At 48.7% G+C, this 24,560-nt stretch overlaps 1 protein-coding gene across 2 annotated transcripts in view; it reads right to left on the bottom strand.

Annotated features, from left to right (window-relative positions):
* RASSF1 (Ras association domain family member 1) overlaps positions 1 to 24,560 on the bottom strand; it is a 59,556-nt gene that overhangs the window by 7,864 nt on the left and 27,132 nt on the right. The window contains exons 1-3 of one of the 2 annotated variants that reach the window (XM_040358751.1): positions 14,940 to 15,316; positions 4,118 to 4,228; positions 849 to 1,143 (exon numbers count right to left, since the gene is read on the bottom strand). In XM_040358751.1, the coding sequence (XP_040214685.1) occupies positions 849 to 1,143; positions 4,118 to 4,228; positions 14,940 to 15,101 (568 nt within the window). In that variant the 5' untranslated portion in view covers positions 15,102 to 15,316. Of the gene's footprint in view, positions 1 to 848; positions 1,144 to 4,117; positions 4,229 to 14,939; positions 15,317 to 24,560 lie in introns of those variants that run through there. The other variant, XM_040358752.1, reaches the window with a different exon arrangement.

The following is a 24,560-nucleotide window of genomic DNA, read 5'->3' as shown; positions in this document are numbered from 1 at the left end:
ATCTCCTCCCTCCTCCTCCTCGGCTTCCCCGCATCTCCTCCCTCCTCCTCGGCTTCCCCGCATATCCTCCCTCCTCCTCCTCGGCTTTCCCGCATCTCCTCCCTCCTTCTCGGCTTCCCCGCATCTCCTTCCTCCTCCCTCCTCCTTCGGCTTCCCCTGCATATCCCTCCTCCTCCTCGGCTTCCCCGCATTCTCCTCCTTCCTCCTCCTCAGCTTCCCCGCGTATCCTCCCTCCTCCTCATCGGCTTCCCCGCATCTCCTTCTCGGCTTCCCTGCATATCCTCCCTTCTCCTCAGCTTCCCTGCATCTCCTCCCTCCTCCTCCTCGGCTTCCCCGCATCTCCTCCCTCCTCCTCGGCTTCCCCGCATCTCCTCCCTCCTCCTCCTCAGCTTCCCCTGCATATCCTTCCTTCTCCTCGGCTTCCCCGCATCTCCTCCCTCCTCCCTCCTCCTCGGCTTCCCCGCATCTCCTTCCTCCTCCCTCCTCCTCGGCTTCCCTGCATCTCCTCCCTCCTCGTCTTCCCTGCATCTCCTCCCTCCTCCTCCTCGGCTTCCCCTGCATCTCCTCCTCCTCCTCGGCTTCCCTGCATCTCCTCCCTCCCCCTCGGCTTCCCCTGCGTCTCAGGACCCGCTTCCTGAGCCGGGATAGGCCAGAAGGAGAAGCAGGAAGACAATAGCGAATGTTATAGGGCAAATGGCCATTTCGAGTCACATTGCATTGTGTGATTCCCTTCATCTTCCAGCTGCGCAAGAATGGCAGTTAGTACAAGGGGCAGACCTGGAAGTCACATGATGCCCCCCCCGCCATGGTTGGTAGACCGAGCCTAGTGAAAGTTGACTCTGGCTCACCTTGCCCCTCCTGCTCCGTCCGCTGGAACAGCGCAAACTTCCGCGGGTTGTCGAGAACGGTGAACTTGCGCAGGAGCGCCTGGATGACCTCGCTGGCCGGGGTGCGGGAGCTGAGGTGGAGGTGCTTCGAGGCGTCTTTGGGGAGGTAGAAGGAGGTCCTGCGTTTCACCTGCTGGGAGTTGGCCGACCCCCTCCGTTCCCGGGCGCCGGTCGGCTTCTTGGCGGGGGGGACGGACACCGGGCGGACCAGTTTCAGCTGAACCTTGATGAAGCCGGTGTAGGAGCCATCTTTGTTCTGAGAGGGGAAGATAGAGGAGGGAAGTCAGTAAAATATGTAGAAGAAGAATATTAATGTACACTATATTACCAAAAGTATTGGGACGCCGGCCTTTACACGCATATGGGGCCAGATTCACATAGAATTACGCCGGCGTATCAGCAGATACGCCGACGTAAGTCCGAATCTAAGCCCGTCGTATGTTTAAGTGTATTCTCAAACTGAGATACACTTAAACATGCCTAAGATACGACGGCCAGCGCCGTTGTATCTCAGGGTGCAATATCTACGCTGACCACTAGGTGGCGCTTCCATTGCGGTCGGCTTTGAATATGCAAATGACTAGTTATGCGGATTCACGAACGTACGCTTGCCCGTCGTAGTGATTTTACGTTGTTTCCGTAAGAGATACGCGGCGTAAAGATAAACTAGGTGGCTTACTCAATGTTAAGTGTGGCCGTCGTTCCCGCGTCGCAATTTCAAAATTTTACGTCGTTTGCGTAAGTCGTCCGTGAATGGCGCTGGACGCCATTTACGTTCACGTCGAAACCAATACGTCCTTGCGGCTTACTTTGGAGCAATGCACACTGGGATATGTACACGGACGGCGCATGCGCCGTTCGTAAAAAACGTCAATCACGTCGGGTCACCATCCATTTACATAAAACACGCCCCCCTCATCCTCATTTGAATTGTCCCCTCCCCCCACAGTCACATCAGTCCCTGTACTAGAAGAGCTTACACTCTAATGTCCCCTCCCCCACAGTCACATCAGTCTCTGTACAGAGGAGCTTACACTCTAATGTCCCCCCCCCCACAGTCACATCAGTCTCTGTACAGAGGAGCTTACACTCTAATGTCCCCTCCCCCACAGTCACATCAGTCTCTATACAGAGGAGCTTACACTCTAATGTCCCCCCCCCCCCCTCAGTCACATCAGTCTCTGTACCAGAGGAGCTTACACTTTAATGTCCCCTCCCCCCACAGTCACATCAGTCTCTGTACAGAGGAGCTTACACTCTAATGTCCCCCCCTCCCCCCCTCAGTCACATCAGTCTCTGTACAGAGGAGCTTACACTTTAATGTCCCCTCCCCCCACAGTCACATCAGTCTCTGTACAGAGGAGCTTACACTTTAATGTCCCCTCCCCCCACAGTCACATCAGTCTCTGTACAGAGGAGCTTACACTCTAATGTCCCCCCCCTCCCCCCCTCAGTCACATCAGTCTCTGTACCAGAGGAGCTTACACTTTAATGTCCCCTCCCCCCACAGTCACATCAGTCTCTGTACCAGAAGAGCTCGCAGCACTGGGGTCCTGGATTCAGTGCCGATGTATGTTCTGCTGCGGACTTTTCCTGTGGCTCCCCCTGGTGCCCCCATTATGCAGCCACGGGTCTCTTGTCCAGTCAGTGGTGTGTATTGCTCTGTATAAGCGGTCGCCATGCGACGTCTGCCTGTGTTTGGACGCCGAGTGCAAATGTCGGGACGCTCTCGGCGCAGATGTTGCTCTTTGTTTTGTTCCGCTTGATTCTTCAAGCAGCTGGTGTCATCCGTCATTGTCACCCTGTTTGTGGTGTCACCTGTCACATACGTTTCTGTAATATTATCTCCATATAGTAGATACCAAAGTGCGTGCCGAGGCGCCGTATTGTGCGGCAAATACCGATTACACGGCACAAACCCGTCCTGGGCTTGGTGTTCTCTGTACAGCACCGCGGTATATGTCAGAGCTATAGAAATGTATAATAATAATAGTGTGTGACTGTGGGGGAGGGGACATTAGAGTGTAAGCTCCTCTGTACAGAGACTGATGTGACTGTGGGGGGGAGGGGACATTAGAGTGTAAGCTCCTCTGTACAGAGACTGATGTGACAGTGGGGGGAGGGGCATTAGAGTGTAAGCTCCTCTGTACAGAGACTGATGTGATGTGGGGGGGGAGGGGACATTAGAGTGTAAGCTCCTCTGTACAGAGACTGATGTGACTGTGGGGGGGGGACATTAGAGTGTAAGCTCCTCTGTACAGAGACTGATGTGATGTGGGGGGGGGGGCATTAGAGTGTAAGCTCCTCTGTACAGAGACTGATGTGACTGTGGGAGGAGGGGGCATTAGAGTGTAAGCTCCTTTGGTACAGGGACTAATGTGACTGTGGGGGGAGGGACATTAGAGTGTAAGCTCCTCTGTACAGAGACTGATGTGATGTGGGGGGGGAGGGGACATTAGAGTGTAAGCTCCTCTGTACAGAGACTGATGTGACTGTGGGAGGAGGGGGGACATTAGAGTGTAAGCTCCTCTGTACAGAGACTGATGTGATGTGGGGGGGAGGGGACATTAGAGTGTAAGCTCCTCTGTACAGAGACTGATGTGACTGTGTGGGGGGGAGGGGATATTAGAGTGTAAGCTCCTCTGTACAGAGACTGATGTGACTGTGGGGGGGAGGGGACATTAGAGTGTAAGCTCCTCTGTACAGAGACTGATGTGATGTGACTGTGGGGGAGGGGACATTAGAGTGTAAGCTCCTCTGTACAGAGACTGATGTGATGTGGGGGGAGGGGACATTAGAGTGTAAGCTCCTCTGTATAGAGACTGATGTGACTGTGGGGGGAGGGGACATTAGAGTGTAAGCTCCTCTGTACAGAGACTGATGTGACTGTGGGAGGAGGGGACATTAGAGTGTAAGCTCCTCTGTACAGAGACTGATGTGATGTGGGGGGGAGGGGACATTAGAGTGTAAGCTCCTCTGTACAGAGATTGATGTGACTGTGGGGGGAAGGGACATTAGAGTGTAAGCTCCTCTGTACAGAGACTGATGTGATGTGGGGGGAGGGGACATTAGAGTGTAAGCTCCTCTGTACAGAGATTGATGTGACTGTGGGGGGAAGGGACATTAGAGTGTAAGCTCCTGTGGTACAGAGACGGATGTGACTGGCTCAGTGATCTCTGTACACCACTACGGTATATGTGAGATCTATTCAGAAGAGAATCATTACTTACCATACTCATGAAGAGATTGCTCTTCATCTTAGAGTTATATTCTTTGATCTTCTGCTCCGTCTCCTTCTGGCTCAGCTCCGGTGCCGGGATTTGTTTCTCCGGCTTCTCATCCTGGAAAGGAATAAGAGAGGAATGATCAGATTGGGGGTCGGAGTTCACCTTTATCACACCAGCCAAAAAATCTCCCCGCCTAGAAAATAAATCCGGCGCCCCATTTTTTTTTGGAGGAACGTTCCGTGCGTTTGGAATTCGGTTCGCACATTCCGATCGCACATCAGTTATGTACAGATCCCCATTGGCTGCCATGACACGCTGGGGGATGTAGTTCCTCTACAGTCATCTTGGCCCCATCTTATTGGGGTAGATTCAGTAAGATTTGCGCAGTTTTTACGTAGGCGCAGGGCACCGTTTTTGCCCTGCGCCCCCGCAAATTATCTGCGCTTACACTCGATTCACGGAGCAGTAGCTCCGTAAATTGCGTGGGCGCTCCGGCAAAATGCCCGGCGTAAGCGCGAGCAATTTTTAAATGATCCCGTAGGGGGCGTGGATCATTTAAGTTAGGCGCGTTTCCGCGCCGAGCGTAGTGCGCATGCTCCGTCGGGGAAACTTTCCCGACATGCATTGCGGTAAATGATGTGGCAAGGACATCATTTGCTTCAAAGTGAACGTGAATGGCGTCCAGCGCCATTCACGATTCACTTACGCAAACAACGTAAATTTCAAATTTCGCGACGCGGGAACGACGGGTATACGTAGCATTGGCTGCCCCTGCTAATAGCAGGGGCAGCCTTACGCAAAAACCGACGTAAACTGCGTACGCAGGGCTCGCGTAGGGTTTGTTAATCAGCGATAGTATGCAATTTGCATACTATACGCTGACCACAACGGGAACGCCACCTAGCGGCCTGCGTAAGAATGCAGCCTAAGATATGACGGCATAAGGAGCCTTATGCCGCGCATATCTTAGGCTGCAGTCGGCGTAACGAGGTTCCTGAATCAGGAGCATTCGTAACGCCGGCGCAGGTAAGCAATTGCGCTGCGTAACTATGGTTACGCAGACGCAATTGCTCTTTGAATCTACCCCATTATATTCATTTTTTTTATTTTTATTTTGCAGTTTAAAAATAAACTTCTGAGAATTGTGTACTTTCGAATACTCGCTCGGTCATCCATGACATGAACCGGTTCTACCGGCTGGAAATCGTACGAAACGCGTTTTTCCTCTAAACATTCCGTCGCAGTGAAAAGGTGAAGATTCTACACTCCTCATTCCTTCTAAAAGGTGAAGATTCTACACTCCTCATTCCTTCTAAACCACCCCGGGGGGGCCGCGCCCCGCACCGACGCAGGAGTCGGCGTGCCCACTTCTTTTTATAGGCTTCTCTGCGTAGGTTTAGGTTGATTGATGTAAAGCAAAAAAAAAATAGAGAAGAGAATCCTGAAATGTCGGCTTTGAGTTTCTACGATACATATTTAGCCGCGGTTCACCACATCTAGGCGGGAACAGAAATTGTCTCGGACGGCCGAACAAACTGTAGCCTTAATTAAAAGAAGGAGAGCACTACAAGTCACAGCAAAATAAAATAAAACCTGACCCCTGACGCGTTTAGCAACGAGAAACTAGTGCTTAGTCATAGCTAGGCGGGTGCGGGACTACGTATAATTCGCACGCGTTCTCGCACCAAAAAACGCACGCACATGCAGGGTTGCTGTTAACGCCCCATTCACATTAGGTGTAGGGGGGACGCTCACTCACACACACTTTTTTTTTTAGTCATGCATTTCTCTGCGTCACGCATATGACAGTCCATTCACTTGAATGGGATCCCCGATGTGCGACAAAAGCGCCAAAGAAGCTCACGTACAAAACGTTGGCACAGGGCCGGGTGCCTTTGGCGACGTGTGTTTTGTCGCAAGTTTTTTGGGGGGAGGGGAGACTGAGGAAATGCCTCCTCCTCCTTCTACAAAGTTACAATGTGCCATCTGATCACTAGGGGGGGGGGGGAGAGACTAAGGAAATGTCTCCTCCTTCTACAAAGTTACAATGTACCTCTTGATCACTAGGGGGGGAGACTAAGGAAATGCCTCCTCCTCCTTCTACAAAGTTACAATGTACCGTCTGATCACTAGGGGGGGGGGGAGACTAAGGAAATGCCTCCTCCTCCTTCAACAAAGTTACAATGTACCTCTTGATCACTAGGGGGGGGACTAAGGAAATGCCTCCTCCTCCTTCAACAAAGTTACAATGTACCTCTTGATCACTAGGGGGGGACTGAGGAAATGCTTCCTCTTGCTTCTACAAAGTTACAATGTACCGTCTGATCACTGGGGGGGGGGGGGAGACTGAGGAAATGCCTCCTCCTGCTTCTACAAAGTTACAATTTACAGTCTGATCACTGTGGGGGAGGGGAGACTGAGGAAATATTTCCTCCTCCTTCTACAAAGTTACAATGCACAGTTTGGTCACTGGGGAAGGAGAGACTGGGGAAATGCTTCCTTCTGCCGGCAGCAGACCGATGACATCACCACAGCCTAGGCAAAGTCACCGACTGGAGCTCAAGGACATTTTTTTTAATGATAAAAGTTGAAGCTTTTCTGCACAACGATCCTGTTGCTGTAAATCGTGACATGTCGGGAATGTATTCTCGCAGAGATGTTGCTGACGAGGCCTTTGCTGGGGAAATGCTTCCTCCCGCCTGCAGCAGACCGATGACATCATCTCAGCCTAGGCAAAGTCACCGACTGAAGCTCAAGGACGGCTTTTTAATGATAAAAGTTGAAGCTTTTCTGCACAACGATCCTGTTGCTGTAAATCGTGACATGTCGGGAATGTATTCTCGCAGAGATGTTGCTGACGAGGCCTTTGCTGGGGAAATGCTTCCTCCTGCCTGCAGCAGACCGATGACATCATCTCAGCCTAGGCAAAGTCACCGACTGGAGCTCAAGGACATTTTTTTTTAATGATAAAAGTTGAAGCTTTTCCGCACAACGATCCTGTTGCTGTAAACCGTGACATGTCAGGAATGTATTCTCGCATAAATGTTGCTGACGAGGCCTTTGCTGCATAGACTCAGGACTACAGGCATTGCCCCTGAATGGTTGTCTGAGGACGGGCTACACCGCGCCAAAAAAACAAAAAAAAAACAGCAGATCTGTGAGCAGCGCTGCACCGCGCAAATGTGAATGAGCCCCAAGACCTTCGTCAATTTATTTCTGCAAGTGGAATTATTTTTTTTTAAATGCAATTAAATTTGCTAATAAAGAACTCTGAGTAGCAGCCTGTATGTATGCAGGATCTGCCTGGAAGGTTTTCTGGTCACATCCCCCCCCCCTCCTCCTCTTCCATCCTTCCCCCTCTTGCTGAGTATTGCATCAGTCTGTGTAGAGCAAGGCAGGGGAAGGGGAGGGGGATGGGGGGGTGGGAAGCTGCGTTGGCTCTTTTTTAGCCGGAAAGCCCCTCATTCTTTCCAGCCCGGCACAAAGTTTGGCTGAGTTGGAATAAATGAAGTCCTGGGAAGCGCAGACTCCGGAAAACCCTTCGGAAGGAAACGGAGAACACGCCCGGGTCCCGCCGTCTATATATAGATCTGTGTGTGTGTGTGTTGGCTCCTTGTACCCCTCATTAGAGCTCTGCATACAGGAGCCGGGGCTATTCCTGCACCATCCCAGTACCGGGGGTCACCCATTCTTCCAGGTGGATCTTCCAGGTCCATGTGTTTTTTAATGACAGCGATTTGTTCACCACCACCGAATGTTTACTGGAAGTTACATTCACTGCATTATAAATACGTCCCTAAGTGAGTCATTTTATTGGCCAAGTTAAAGCGGAACTCCGGATAAAATATTACATTTATTGAAGCTATTTGTATAGCGCTGCCAATTTCACATATATTGCACATTCGCATCAGTTCCTGCCCTCAGCCTGGGTTCACATTTGTGTATTTCTGCGCCCAAAATCACACAATTTCACATAACGGGTGTCGCGTTTGTGGTTCCGATCGTTGTTAACGGCACCGCAAACGGGGCAAACAAGACACAACATTTTTCATGTGAATATTTGAGCTTCTTTGAGGTGTTTGTTGCACACAGGGCAGCCCATTGAGATGAATAGGTTGCACACCAACGCGCTTTCGTAGTGTGAATGGGGGGGGGGTTCAAGGAGCTTACAATGGGGGGGGGCAGATAACTCTGTAATAACTGTGTAATACAGGTATTTTCACCCACTTCCGGGCATAGATCACCGCGGTGACTGCGGGACCTATGCCACGTCCGGCGCCTAGTCCCCCCCCCAGCTGTCTTCTGGGAGACATACAGGTCCCAGAAGACAGCAGGGACCAGTGTGATCGCGCATGCGCAATAGTAAATGTTACTGTACAGTATGTAAAATGATGTGTATACTGTTGGCACTATATAAATACCTGGAATAATAAAATACACCATATGGATAAAGGGTGACCATTGGAAGTCCCCCTGGGTAACATTATATAATAGTCATTTGTGCCGGCCAGCTTGGCCCGGATTGAAAAGTGAGGAGGTGTGAACCCCACACAAGTACCAGAATAAAAGATTTTCCTATAGTGGTCTTTCAACTTTATTAAAGTTGCACATTTTCCAAACCAGATGTTTCTTTATCAGGATCTATACGTTTGGGATAAGTAAACCCTCCTGTGTACAGAAGACACATTGATAAGAATACACCCATCTTTGCATTTGCATTTTCTTTTGTGTGGAAGTTCTCTTTTTTTTTTTTTTTGCGTTTTAGAATGACTTTGTTCTCTTTTTTGTCTGTTGGAGGGACTTCTGCTTTTTTTTTTTTTGTGCAGCATCATACAATGAATAGAAACCCTTCTGTTATCCATACATGCTACAATCCGACTGTACAATCAACATCACTAAAACAAAGTAATATGAGGACCAACCTAAGCTATATTAATACTAGGGATGCACCGATATATCGGTGCCGATACATATCGGCCGAAAACAGCTGTTTTGGCGACATGCCCGAAACAGCTTTAAAATTGCCGATATGGGCATCGGGTGGCCGTAAAAAAAAAGGTCGCTGGGCTGTCACGGCTCCGTCCTCTGCACGAGCCAACAAGCGTCATTGCCTCCTGAGTCCTCCTTACTCGATCGGCTATTCAAAAATTGCGCCGGGTGGTGCCATTACCTATCTGCTTATGCGCCGCCCGGCCGAGCGGATACAAGCTTCTCCGAGCCCGGCTGGCTTCGGGCTCGGGAAAGTTTGTATCCGCTCGGCCGGGCGGCGCATAAGCAGATACGTAATGGCGCCACCCGGTGCCATTTTTGAATAGCCGATCGAGTCAGGAGGACTCAGGAGGGACACTTTGGCAGTGACACTCGTTGGCTTGTGCAGTGCACTCGCCATAGGCAGAGGACGGAGCAGTGACAGTCCAGTCCAGCAGAGCCCAGCACTGCACAAAGCCCAGCACAGCACAGAGCCCAGCACAGAGCACAGCACAGAGCACAGCACAGAGCCCAGCACAGAGCCCAGCACAGCACAGAGCCCAGCCATGTCCAGCACAGCCCAGCTTTAAGGTAATAAAGAAGCTGGTGGTGGCAGGAGGTGGTGGGGGCATGAGGTGATGGTGGCACCGTGGCAGGAGGTGGGTGAGGTAATGATAGCAGGAGGTGATGGTGGCAAGAGCCGATTGTGGCAGGAGGTGGGGGCGGTGGGTGCAGGAGGTGGTGGCAAGAGCAGGAGGTGATGGCGGCAAGACCTGGCAGGAGGTGATGGTGGCAGGGGGTGGGGGTGGTGTTTTAACATACAATTATAAAAAAAAAAAAGAAAAGTAATTTTTTTTATTTCGGTTTCGTTTTGGTTCTGAAATTTCCATTTCGGTGCACCTCTAATCAATACCCAATCAATTCGTATCAGATCAGGAAGGCTCTTGCACTTCATACATGGCAAATAGACTGTGCAGTTGCCCCAGAGCTTAGTAGATGAGATGAAGCTTCACTTTGCAAAGAATACCCAATCACACACAAGGACAAAAAAGAAAAATGAATTTTGCTTGCACGTAATTGGATAATGGAAGTAAGCAGAGCCTTCTCTCGTTTACTAAGCTCTGAAGCAACTGCACTTGCAAAACGCACAGTCTATCTGCCTTTAGTAAATCCAGCCCCTTTGATGGATCCAAGCTGTACAATCAGATTGTAATGTGTGTGGTGAGCTTCAGATGTACCAATACATAACTGCCGACCAATGTCTGACGTGCCCCATTGGGAACAATCGTACCAAATTTTTGGTGAATCGTGCTAGTTTTACATGCAGGAAATTGGGCTCCATTCACAATCTTACCACATCCGAGTATACAGTAAGGTACCACACAGCGTTTTCTAATGATTTTTTGACAATCGCTAAAAAAATTTATGTGACTAAAATAGCGCATGCGCTGTTTTATGAAGTCATGCAGTATTTTAGTAGTGAAAGCCTGCAGTAATTTACCGCCGGTGGCAGCCAGTGTCCTTAACATACAGTGTAAATAGCTGGTTGTTAAGGAGCGGGCATCTGCCAGCATGCTTAACAAACAGTAAACAACATGGGTTGTTAAGGAGCAGGCGGCCGACGGCGTCCTTAAGAATCAGTAAACAACATGGTTGTTGAGGAGTGGGCGGCCACTGGCATCCTTATGGTTGTTGAGAATTGGGTGACCACTGGCGTCCTTAACCAGCAAACAACATGGTTGTTAAGGAGTGGCCGGCTGCCGGTGTCCTTAACAACCATTAAACAACATGGTTGTTAAGGAGTGGGCGGCTGATGGCATCCTTAAGAATCAGTAAACAACATGGTTGTTGAAGAGCGAGCGGCCGATGGTGTCCTTAAGAATCAGTAAACAACATGGTTGTTGAGGAGTGGGCGGCCACTGGCGTCCTTAACCATCAAACAACATGGTTGTTAAGGAGTGGCCGGCTGCCGGTGTCCTTAACAACCATTAAACAACATGGTTGTTAAGGACGCCATCAGCCGCCCATTCCTTAAGAATCAGTAAACGACATGGTTGTTGAAGAGCGAGCGACCGATGGTGTCCTTAAGAATCAGTAAACATGGTTGTTGAAGAGCGGCGGCCGACAGTGTCCTTAACAACCAGTAAACAACATGGTTGTTAAGGACGCCATCAGCCGCCCACTCCTTAACAACCATGTTGTTTACTGATTCTTAAGGACGCCATCAGCCGCCCACTCCTTAACAACCAGTAAACAACATGGTTGTTAAGGAGTGGGCAGCTGATGGCATCCTTTAGAGTCAGTTAACAGCATGGTTGTTGAATAGCCTGGCGGCCGCTGGCATCCTTAGCAGCCAGTAAACAACATGGTTGTTAAGGAGTGGGCAGCTGCCGGTGTCCTTAACAACCAGTAAACAACATGGTTAAGGAGCGGGCGGCCAATGGCGTGCTTAAGAATCAGAAAACAACATGGTTGTTGAAGAGCGGGCGGACGCCAGCGTCCTTAACAAACAGTAAACAACATGGTTGTTGAGAAGTGGGTGGCCGCTGGCGTCCTTAACAACCAGTAACGGCATGGTTGCTAAGGAGTGGGTGGCCGATGGCGTCCTCAACAATCAGTACTGTAAATAACATGGTTGTTAAGGAGCAGGCGGCCGCCGGTGTCCTTACCAACCAGTAAACAGCATGTGCGGGACGCTCAGACCTCCATACTCTTTTATCTTCACTTTGTCACTCTTTCATCTTTACTTTTTTTTTTTATATGCTTTAAATGCAAATCATCATTTATACAAATTGCTACAGTTTTTCCGGCATCTACCAGTTCCCTAACTACCCCATGCTGGGACCACTACTTATTTACCGCATGCATTTATTAATTTCCTTCTGTAAATTGAGTTTAAGGACTTTTCATGCGGTATTTACTGAGCATTTCAAATCAAGATCGCATGCGACATTTAGGCAAAATGTGTCCTGACAGCTACACACCTCATGCGGTCTGGTTCTCTGAATGGAGCCCAGTGTCCAAAATGGAAATGAGCCCCAAAAAAGGACGCGCAGACCTCCATAATCTTTCATCTTCACTTTGTCACTTTTTTTTCTGCTTTAAATGCAAATAAACATTTATACAAATTGCTACAGTTTTTCCTTTTAATGTAAAAACTTTTTTATTTATGTGTTTATTTTTGCATTCTTTATTTATAAAATAGGAAAACACAGCAGGCAGCACAGTGCAGATGTTTCAGTGGTCGATGCATCCTGATATTATACAAATGGCAACAAAAAGAAACATTATAGCAACAATTTGAACAAAAGTGTGGAGAGGATAAAGTTAGACGGGATAAATCATCCTAATCATAGTGGTAGATTGTTAAAGTGACTGAACAATTTCAGTGCTGCACCCTCCTAAAAATATATAAAATAAAATAAAAAGTTGATTGCCCCAATTTTGTGGCTCCCACGAGACGAACCGAACGACACAGAATACGAGAAAACTGGAGGAGACTTCGAGATGTCATCATTTATGATGAATAGACACAGGTACTTATGGAGTTCATAAGCGGCTTTGAACTGGTCGGCTGACCGGAGCCCTCCAATCACAGCCCGGAGATTTGCTTAATGAGAAATGATTAGTAATTAGTCACCGTTGATGAAGTCACATCTCCCCATAATGGAAGGCGTTACGTCCACCCAACCCTGCAGTGTTCCAGAGCTGACACATTGCACATTGCAAAATAACTCTGAGGTTTCTGGCTGCCCCCCCCCCCCCCCGGCCCTTCCACTGCCCATGATACACCGACCCCACATTTCCAACAGCGACGTTCAATCGATTACGACATTTCCTCTTTAAGTGCGCAGACAGAAGCTCACCGAGCAAAGTTTGGGAAGACATGTGCAGCCATTTATAGCCAACATGGCAGACGGCATCATGCACTGCAACCGGCTTTTATACAGTATAGGCAAACTAGGCAGATGCCAAAGGGCAATGCCATTCCAGGGGCGTCATGATTATTTCTAATATTTCTTTCTGATTCTATAGTATTTGTTTTCAGTTTCTCCTGGCCCCCGTCTATACCTTTATAACGCAGGGAATGTTTCGAGTTTGTAGGATTTAGGGTGCATTCAAGTCGAGTTTTGGGATTTTTGGGTTGGGTTTGTAGGATCTTTAGTGTATTCATTTGAGTTTGTAGGATTTGGGGTGTATTTGGTTGAGTTTGTAGGATTCAGTTGAGCTTGTAAGATTTGAGCTGTATTCGGTTGAGTTTGTAGGGTTGTGGGATGTATTCAGTTGGGTTTGGAGGGTTCAATTGAGCTTGTAGGGTTGTGGATGTATTTGGTTGAGTTAGTTTCTAGGATTTGGGGTGTATATTAGACTGCATCTAGAGGATTTACGGTGTATTCAGTTGCGCTTGGAGGATTCAGGATGTATTCAGTTGAGTTTGTAAGGTTGAGTTAAGTTTGTAGGGTTCGGTGTTTATTTGGTTAAGTTTGTAGGATTTCGGGTGTATTCAGTTGAGTTTGTAGAATTAGGTTGAGTTTTTAGGGTTCAGATTGTATTCGGTTACGTATGTAGGATTTGGGGGTATTTTTCGTTTGTAGGATTTGGTGTGTATTCAGCTGAGTTTGTAGGGTTCAGTTGAGTTTGTAGGGTTCGGAGTGTATTTGGTTGAGTTTGTAGGATTTGGGGTGTATTTGGTTGAGTTTGGAGGATTCAGTTGAGTTTGTAGGGTTCGTAGTGTATACAGTTAAGTTTGGAGGATTTAGGGGGCATTCGGTTTGTAGAATTTTGGGTGTAATCAGTTGGGTTTGTAGGGTTCAGTTGAGTTTGTTGGGTTCGGAGTGTATTCGGTTGGGTTTGTAGGATATGGGGTGTATTCAGTTTGTAGGATTTGGGGAGTATTTGGTTGAATTTGTAGGGTTCAGTTATGTTTGTAGGGTTCATAGTGTATTCGGTTAAGTTTGGAGGATTTAGGGTGCATTCGGTTTGTAGAATTTTGGGGGTAATCAGTTGGGTTTGTAGGGTTCAGTTGAGTTTGTAGGGTTCGGAGTGTCTTTGGTTGGGTCTGTAGGATCTGAGGTGTATTCAGTTTGTAGTATTTGGGGTGTATTTGTTTGAGTTTGTAGGATTTGGGCTGTATTTGGTTGAGTTTGTAGGGTTCAGAGTGTATTTGCATGAGTTTGTAGGGTTCGTAGTGTATTCGGTTAAGTTTGGAGGATTTAGGGTGCATTTGGTTTATCGAATTTTGGGTGTAATCGGTTGGGTTTGTAGAGTTCAGTTGAGTTTGTAGGGTTCAGTTGAGTTTGTAGGGTTCAGTTGAGTTTGTAGGGTTCGGAGTGTCTTTGGTTGGGTCTGTAGGATCTGAGTTGTATTGAGTTTTGCAGGATTTGGGGTGTATTTGTTTGAGTTTGTAGGATTTGGGCTGTATTTGGTTGAGTTTGTAGGGTTCAGAGTGTATTTGCTTGAGTTTGTAGGGTTTGTAGTGTATTCGGTTAAGTTTGGAGGATTTAGGGTGCATTTGGTTTATCGAATTTTGGGTGTAATCGGTTGGGTTTGTAGGGTTCAGTTGAGTTTGTAGGGTTCAGTTGAGTTTGTAGGGTTCAGTTGAGTTTGTAGGGTTCGGAGTGTCTTTGGTTGGGTCTGTAGGATCTGAGGTGTATTCAGTTTTGTAGGATTTGGGGTGTATTTGGTTGAGTTTGTAGGATTCCGTGTGCATTTGGTTGAGCTTGGGTGTATTTGGTCACTTTATCAACACCAAGCTATGGATATTTTTATCAATCATATATAAGAACACGGGGTTGAGCTAACTTTATCCCACCAGCCTCCTCCCTTCCCCCATCCCTTGCCCAGCGCAAAGCCTGACCTGTGTCTTTGTGGGGGACCTCCGGGGCAGGATCGAGGTCTTGGCGGTGTAGAAGAGCTCCAATTCCGGGTCGGACTCCTCCTGGCTGCAGTAGCCGCTGCTCGTCGTGCTGTTCCAGGTCTTTTCGAAAGACAGGGTGTCCTTGTCGCCTTTACCCATCATGTCGTTTTAAGTCAACAAAATCTGGCGATGCCTCTCTGTACTCGGCTCCTACTAAGGTCTTGTCGCTGACCGAACGTGTGCGCGCGCGTCAGCCCTTTTTTTCCTGGGTGCAATCTGTGCCTTGCAGAGAGCCTGCCTGATCTTCTCCAACTCTGAAGTTGAATGTATACAGACTGTGTAATCTCCTCTGTGATTGGGAAGGAGGAAAGGGAAGGACGGGAGGGGTAAAACGATGACTTCATCCCCCCCCCCCCCTCCAACCGCTCCACACCCACATCCTGTCATAGGGATTTCAGCAGCGTGTGCACTGCAGGGGGAGGGGTGCCTAAGAACATTCACTTCTGCTAATTTGCAGCCATGTGCGCCCAGTTCCTCCGCAAATTCGCTTTGATAAAATACAAATGATGCAAAGGCTACATTGTTCCCAGACGTTTCGCAAAACTCTGCAACCGAGCTTGGGCTAGGTTCACACCTATGCATTTTGCAATGCGTTTTAAAAAAAAAACGCACCACGGTCCATTTAACATGATTTCCTATGGAACACGTTCACATCTGTGCATTTTCAACAGGTACTATTTTTGGAAAGGGTCAGGGACTTTTTTGCCCGCAGCAGATTTTTTTTTTTTTACTTTGACGGAAACGCATAAAAAAAAGCATGAAAAATGCATGTACGTTTGTCTTTAGTGCGTTTTTGGTGCGATTCTTGCATGACGGCACACACCTCCCCCTAGCAACATTGACAAATCCATAAAATGCAAAACACATCAAAAACGCATTAACAATGCATCAAAAAAGCGTGTGAAAAAAGGAAAACCGCACCGGAAAATGCACCGTAAAAACGCATCAACCGCAACCTGCATAAGTGTGAACCTAGCCTAAACCCCGATAATGGTCTTCTCTTACATTGTATATTGCTTTTGTTTTTTTTAGGCTCCATTCACACCGTGCAAATGCGATGGAGCGCGTGTTCGTACGGAAGTCCTGTCATTTCAATGGGCTGCGAGAAACGCGCAAAACAAGTCCTTTTGCAAAACCGCTCCGCACCGAATCGCATGGTGCTGTGCCAACATGTGTTTTGGCACGTATTAGCAGATGCATGGGGGTGCAATTAACCCCTTGGTGCCCGCGCCTCCCAGCCCTTTAAGGGGTTTCAGATGCCACGAGGCGGGGCAGGGTTTATGATCATGTGACCGCCAACCATGGTGGTCACATATTCGGAAAGTTCCCGATCACAAGCAGCAATCGGGAGCTTTGCGTTAGCCGCCGGTAACTGTGCCAGGAGTGCGCGGGCACGCGCTCTCAGCACAGCTGTGGTTTTGCAATATTGCATACGAATGCGCGGCCGCTCTGTGCCAAAGCCCACAGAAGCCACATTTTCGTATGCTGTCGGCAGGGCTGGACTGGGACAAAAATGTGGCCCTGGACTTCATCCAGTCCGGCCCAGGGCACAGCACATCAGGGCACGGTACAGAGCTCAGCACATCAGGGTACAGGGCACATGGCACATCAGGACACATGGCACATCAGGGCACGGGGGACATCAGGGCACAGGGCACATCAGGGCATGGGGCACATAGCACATTAGGGCACAGGGCACATTATGGTGCACATCGTTTACCAGCCAGCATGCAGAGTAGCGCAGCAAGCGTGTGTAATATGTTCTCTCTCCTGTCACGGCACTCCATTGGCTTCCCGGCGGCCCCTCCTCTCTTCTCGTCCATCCCAGATGATGTCACAAGCAAATGGGGATAGAGATGGGGCCGCCGGGGAGCAGCGTGAGTGCCGTCACAGGAGAGAGAACATATTGCACACGCTTCCTGCGCTTCTCTGCATGCTCGCTAAATCTCGATCTACCCGTCAGGCGCCAGCTGTCGGCGTTTGACGGGTAGATCGCCGTGGACCTCCGACAGGCCCACTGAGCCATCGGCCCACCGGGAATCTCCCGGTAGTCCCGATGGCCAGTCCATCCCTGGACCAAGAGGTTAAAGTGGTTGGAAAGGCACATGTTTTTTTTTACCTTCATGCATTCTATGCATGTAGGCAAAAAACCTTCTGTGTTCAGCAGTCCCCCCTAATACTTACCTGAGCCTCCTCACCCACCTCCTTGCGTTTCTAATTGGCTTTTGGCAGCAGTGGGAGCCATTGGCTTCCACTGCTGTCAATCACAGCCAGTGAGCCAATCAGGAGACGGAGTGGGCAGGGCCAAGTTGTGGCGCATTGCTGACTTCCTGGCAAAGACCATCATGGCTTCCTTGACTGGTAAATGTGGTAATAACGTCATCTTGCATTATATAACAGGACATCTTCCTGAATGCTTGTAGCTCCCAGAGTGCTGGGGGGATATCTAGGGTGTAGAGGGGTCAGAGTGCTGGGGGGACATCTGGGATGTAGGGAAATTTTAGACAGGAGCCGATTAAACTACCAGCATGTCATTGGAGGAAACCCACACCTGCACAGCGAGAACATGCAAACTCCATGCAGATGGGGGTCCTACCTGGAATTGAAACCAAAGACCCCAGCGCTGCAAGGCAGAAATGCTAAATGTACCGAGCCAAAGCCAATGTACTGATCACATTGCAGCCGCCACATCTCAGGACTGATAAGATGCATTATATGTCATTTTTATTCCGGGGGTTTTACACTTTAAATGCCAATGATTACATATCCTGCATCATACGCTTTCTGCGTCACGGAAATTTCCAGATCTCATTACTTCTGTTTCATTTTTCACGATGAGTGAGTAAAAAAAGAAACAGAAAATGTACAAAGATGCATTACTGTAAATACAGTAGAGCTGCACGATTCTGGATAAAATGAGAATGACGATTCTGGATAAAATGAGAATGACGATTCTGGATAAAATGAGAATGACGATTCTGGATAAAATGAGAATGACGATTCTGGATAAAATGAGAGGGCCATATTCTGAGTATAGTTACGATGGAGTATCTCAGGATACTCCATCGTATCTCTCTTTTTTGGCCCGTGTATCTATGCGACTGATTCCTAGAATAATTTTCGCATAGATACACTTAAGATCCGCCATCTGTAAGTCACTTACACTGTCGGATCTTAAATGTAATTACGCCGGCCGCCGCTAGATGGCGTTTACGTTCAGGTCTCATTTGTTTATGCAAATGAGCCTGATACGCCGATTCCCGAACGAATACGCGTTGCGTAACCGTCGCTAACGTCGTTTGCGTAAGCGTAAACTTACCCCTGCTATATGAGGGGTAAGTTTACGCAAGTCCCACGTAGGCCATGTTAAGTATGGCGTCGGGTCCTCGTCGTGTTTTTCCGTCGGCTACGTCGTTTCCCTAAGTCGTTCTTGAATACGACTTTACGTCAATGACGCACACGTCGGCGTCATTGACGTTTTACGCCGAGAACTGGAGCATGCGCACTGGGCTATTTTAAGCCCGGCGCATGCGCAGTTCGTTAGAATCGGGGGCGCGCTTAATTTAAATAGAAGCCGCCCCCTTGGAGATACGCGTAGCTACGCCGGGCCATTTACACTCCGCCGTCCCAAACTACGGAGCAAGTGTTTGGGGAATACAGCACTTGCTCCTGTAGGTTGGGGCGGCGGAGTGTAAGTGGCTTATGCGCCGCCCGCGGGAAATCTAGGAGAATATGGCCCAATATCACGATTCTGGATAAAAGGAGAATCACGATTCTGGATAGAATGAGAATCACGATTCTGGATAAAATGAAAATCACGATTCTGGATAAAATGAGAATCACGATTCTGGATAAAATGAGAATCACGATTCTGGATAGAATGAGAATCACGATTCTGGATAAAACGAGAATCACGATTCTGGATAAAATGAGAATCACGATTCTGAAGAACTTTTTTATTTTAAAGATTCACATCCCCTGAACATTAGGTTATCAACCACGATGGCAATAAAATAAGACTTTTTTGCTTCAATCAAATGTAACCCCTTCAATACCGGGGGGATTCTGAGCATGCGCACTGGGATGCACTGGGATGCGCCGGCGTAGCGTAAAAGAGATACGCTACGGCGGCATAAATATGCGCCGATGTATGTGAATCCGGGCCTAAACGTGCAGCTCTAGGATACAGTATATAGAGACAGTAAAAGACGATGCAACCCAGCCGGGACATTTCCAGGGATGGATCTTCCAGCCGGGACATTTCCAGGGACAGATCTTCCAATCTGGACATTTCCAGGGACAGATCTTCCATTTGGGAAATTTCTAGGGACAGATCTTCCAGTCTGGACATTTCCAGGGATGGATCTTCCAGCCGGGACATTTCCAGGGATGGATCTTCCAGTCTGGACATTTCCAGGGACAGATCTTCCAGCCGGGACATTTCCAGGGACAGATCTTCCAGTCGGGACATTTCCAGGGACAGATCTTCCAGCCCCAGGATGGTTATGGAGGACAGTGGGCGACTCTTCTCTAAATATACATTTATCTGGATGTTACGGATTAGTTCTGCTCGGGTCACGCAGTCTATATCTCATTGTACGCTATATTTATTAAATTGTGGTGATGACTCAGGGTCACATGTCCCCATATCCCCGGGGAGGGGGAGGGGGTGGGGGGGGGGTGTCCATTGTGCAGATGTGTGAACATCCTGCATTTAATAGTTCCTGGCTCTGTTCTCTGTCTGCAGGTCATCACCCCTCCGCATCATAGTTGTAATGTAATCTGCATCTCCTAATTATATTACAGGCCAGTATACAGGCCCCATATGGGGGGGGGGGGGGGCTCTGCTGGGAATATATATATTTTATCGCCATATGGTGAGCGCGGCTCCAAGTTTAGTGAGGGACCTCTAATGTTTCTTCAGATATCAGTAACATGAATTGCGGGGAGATAATAAATGTTGGTTTAAATGCATAGGGCTAGATTCAGAAAGAATTTACGCCGGCGTATTGATACGCCACGTAAATTCAAATCTGCGCCGGCGTATCTTCTTTCTGTATTCAGAAAGCAAGATACGCCGAAATTAGGCTACGATCCGACTGGCGTAAGTCTCCTACGCCGTCGTATCTTAGGGTGCATATTTACGCTGGCCGCTAGGTGGCGCTGCCGTCGATTTCAGCGTAGAATATGCAAATGAGCTGGATACGCCGATTCAGAAACGTACGCGCGCCCGGCGGATTTTTTGACGTTGTTTGCGTAAGGCTTTTTCAGGCGTAAGGTTACTCCTGCTATATGAGGCATAGCCAATGTTAAAGCGGTGTTTCACCCTAAAAACAACATTCTACCATGTCATTCAGCATAGTAGCGCAAGCTACAGTATGCCTTTATATTTTTTTTTTGGCGCCGTACTCACTGTTATATCTCGTAGTAAAGTTCCAGACTCCCCGCGGGGAATGGGCGTTCCTATTCAGAGGGCTCGTGATTGACGGCCGGCTATGGCGCGTCACGCTTCACGAAAATAGCCGGAGTAGGTCTCGGCTCTTCCCGGCGCTTTACGGCGCCTGCGCACAGACATCGGAGCTGACTGCGCAGGCGCCGTGAAGAGCAAACACCTATTTCGGCTATTTCCATGAAACGTGACGCGCCATAGCCGGCCGTCAATCACGAGCCCTCTGAATAGGAACGCCCATTCCCCGGAAACTTTCGTAGGCGATTACACAGTGAGTACGGCGCCAAAAAAATATATAAAGGCATACTGTAGCTCACGCTACTATGCTGAATAAGATGCTAGGAAAAAGGGAAATAGGGAGAACCCCCGCTTTAAGTATGGACGTCGTTCCCGCGTCAAATTTTGAAAATTTGACGACGTTTGCGTAAGTCGTTCGCGAATAGGGCTTTGCGTAAATTACGTTCACGTCGAAAGCATTGACTATTTGCGACGTGATGAGGAGCATGCGCACTGAGATACGTTCACGGCCGGCGCATGCGGCGTTCGTGGGAAACGTCATTTACGTGGGGTCATGTTTTATTTTTCATAAAACACGCCCACCTCTTGACAATTTGAATTTGGCGCGCTTACGCCGGCAGATTTACACTACGCCGCCGCAACTTACGGAGCAAGTGCTTTGTGAATACTGCACTTGCCCGTCTAAGTTGCGGAGGCGTAGCGTAAATAGGATACGCTACGCCCGCACAAACTTGTGTCCCCCTACCTGAATCTAGCCCATTGTGTGTGAACAACCGTAACAGACAATTAGGGCAGTGTACGGTTATTTATTTACATGTTTTTTCTTTTATTTTTCATTATCAGGCCTAAAATAAAAAAAATGATGAAATTGTTTTTTTCTTCCTTTTTTTGTTAGGTAAATCTGAAACATTGTATGACTGTCATGCTGTATTTTATTCAGCCAGCAGGTGGCGCTCTCATTGCTCTCTCTCTTTGCATCATGTGTTGGGTATAGAGATCAGTAGCTCAAGGTGGGATTTACATAAAGAATTGGATGAGCCAGTGCAGTCGATTTTAAAAAGCAGGCTTCTGTTTCGGTTAGCCAACCCATAGTGCTCTGGGAATCCTATGATATTAACTGTCTATTGGTGTCAGTGCAGTGTATAGATCTGTACACTCATTATACGGAGCTCCTGCAGTTGGCAGTACATGCTGGGAGTTGTAGTCCAGGCTGGAGGACACTGGCGCAGTGTATAGATCTGCACACTGGGCCAGATTCAAGAAGCAATTGCGCCTGTGTAACCATAGGTTACACAGCGCAATTGCTTACTTGGTCCGGCGTAGCGAATGCTCCTGATTCAGGAACATCGCTACGCCGACTGCAGCCTAAAATCTGCGTGGCATAAGGCTCTTATGCCACGCAGATTTTAGGCTGCATTCTTGCGTTGGCTGCTAGGGGGCGCTCCCATTGTGATCTGTGTATAGCATGCAAATTGCATACTAACACCGATTCACAACGTTGCGCGAGCCCTGCGTACGCAAATTACGTAGTTTGCGTACGTCGGGTTTCGCGTAAGGTTACACATCCTAATAGCAGGCGCAGCCAATGCTATAGGATACCCACGTTCCCGCGTCGCGATATTTAAAATCTACGTCGTTTGCGTAAGTGAATCGTGAATGGCGCTGGACGCCATTCACGTTCACTTTGAAGCAAATGACGTCCTTGCGACGTCATTTGCCGCAATGCACGTCGGAAAAGTTTCCCGACGGAGCATGCGCTCTACGCTCGGCGCGGGAGCGCGCCTAATTTAAATGATTCCCGCCCCCGGCGGGATCATTTACATTGTGCGCGCTTACGCCGGGCAATTTTGCCGGCGCGCCCTCGCAATTTACGGAGCTACTGCTCCGTGAATCGAGGGCAGCGCAAAATATTTGCGGGGGCGCAGGGCAAAATCGTTGCCCTGTGCCTCCGCAAATAAAGCGCAAATGTACCTGAATCTGGGCCTCTATCTATAGTGGTGTAGTGAGTAGTACTCTCGCCTAGCAGTAAAAAGGGTTGCTGGTTCGAATCCCGACCACGACGCTACCTGCCTGGAGTTTGCATGTTCTCCCTGTGTGGGTTTCCTCCGGGGTACTCCGGTTTCCTCCCACACTCCAAAGACATGCTGGTATGTTAATTGGCTTCTGCCTAAAATTGTCCTCTAGTATATGAATGTGAGTTAGGGACCTTAGATTGTAAGCTCCTTGAGGGTAGGGACCGATGTGAATGTACATTGTATATGTAAAGCGCTGCGTAAATTGACGGCGCTATATAAGTACCTAAATAATAATAATATTAGGCCCCTGTGGCTGGCAATGCATAGTGAGAGTTGTAATCCAGGTTGCAACACACTGACGCAGTCTGTAGATCTGCAAACTATATGGGGCCCCTGTGGCTGGCAGTGCATGCTGAGAGTTCTGATCCAGGTTTCAGCACAGTGATGCAGTGTACATACTGTATATGGGGCTTCTGTGGCTGGCAGAGCTTGCTGGGAGTTGTAGTCCAGGTTGCAGCACACTTACACAGTGTATAGCTCTGCACACACCTATGCGGGGATCCTATGGCTGGCAGCGCATGCTGGGAGTTGCAGCCCACATAGGTCTGCATGCATCCTACATGGGGCTCCTGTGGCTGGCGGTGCATGCTGAGAGTTGTAGTCCAGGCTACAGCACTTTGGCACAGTGTATAGATCTGCAGACACTCTATATGGGACTCCTGCGGTAGGCAGTGCATGCTGAGAGTTCTAATCCAGGATGCAGCACACTGACTCAGTGTATAATTGAGCACATGCTCTATATGGGGCTGGAGAGCTTGCTGGGAGTTGTAGTCCAGGTTGCAGCACACTTACACAGTGTATAGATCTGCACACACCTATCTGGAGCCCTTGTGGCTAAGAGTGCATGCTGGGAGTTGTAGTCCATGCTACAGCTCTTTGGCACAGTGTATAGATCTGCAGACACCCTATGTCAGTGATGGCGAACCTCGGCACCCCAGATGTTTTGGAACTACATTTCCCATGATGCTCAACTTCACTGTAGAGTGCATGAGCATCCTGGGAAATGCAGTTCCAAAACATCTGGGGTGCCAAGGTTCGCCATCACTGCCCTATGTGGTGCTCTTGTGGCTGACAGTGCATGCTGAGAGTTCTAATCCAGGATGCAGCACACTGACTCAGTGTATAATTGAGCACATGCTCTATATGGGGCTGGAGAGCTTGCTGGGAGTTGTAGTCCAGGTTGCAGCACACTTACACAGTGTATAGATCCGCGCACACCTATCTGGAGCCCGTGGGGTAGATTCAGATAGATCAGCGGATCTTTAGATCCGCGTAATCTATCTGATTTACGATCCGCCGGCGCAAGTTTTAGAGGCTAGTGCTGTATTCAGAAAGCACTTACCCCAAAACATGCAGCGGCGTATCGTAAATCCCCCGGCGGAATTCAAATTCCGCGGCTAGGGGGAGTGTACTATTTAAATCAGGCGCGTCCCCGCGCCGATTTAACTGTGCATGCGCCGCCGGCTAAATTTCCCAGCGTGCATTGCTCCAAATGACGTCACTAGGACGTCATTGGTTTTGACGTGAGCGTAACTTGCGTCCGGCCGTATTCTGAATCGACTTACGCAAATTACATAAAAATTCAAAACTCGGCACGGGAACGACGGCCATACTTGACATAGGATACGCGGCATATAGCAGGGGTAACTATCCACCGGAAAAAGCCGAACGCAAACAACGTAAAAAAAAAAGCGACGGGCGGGCGTTTGTTTCTGAATCGGCGGAAATCCTCATTTGCATATGCGTCGCGTGTAAAAAACGAAACGCCACCTAGCGGCCAGTGGGAGAATGCAGCCTAAGATCCGATGGTGTAAGTCACTTACACCTGGCGGATCTTAGGGAGATCTATACGGAACCTGATTCTCTGAATCAGCCGCATAGATCCGATCGACGGAACTCAGAGATACGACGGCGTATCAGGAGATACGCCTTTGTATCTCTATCTGAATCTCCCCCCTTGTGGCTGAGAGTGCATGCTGGGAGTTGTAGTCCAGACTACAGCTCTTTGGCACAGTGTAT

Source organism: Rana temporaria, chromosome 7 (assembly GCF_905171775.1).
Source record: "Rana temporaria chromosome 7, aRanTem1.1, whole genome shotgun sequence".
Lineage (NCBI taxonomy): Eukaryota > Metazoa > Chordata > Amphibia > Anura > Ranidae > Rana > Rana temporaria.
The sequence above is the reverse complement of the archived record's forward strand: the minus strand, read 5'-3'. Positions and strand labels throughout refer to the sequence as shown.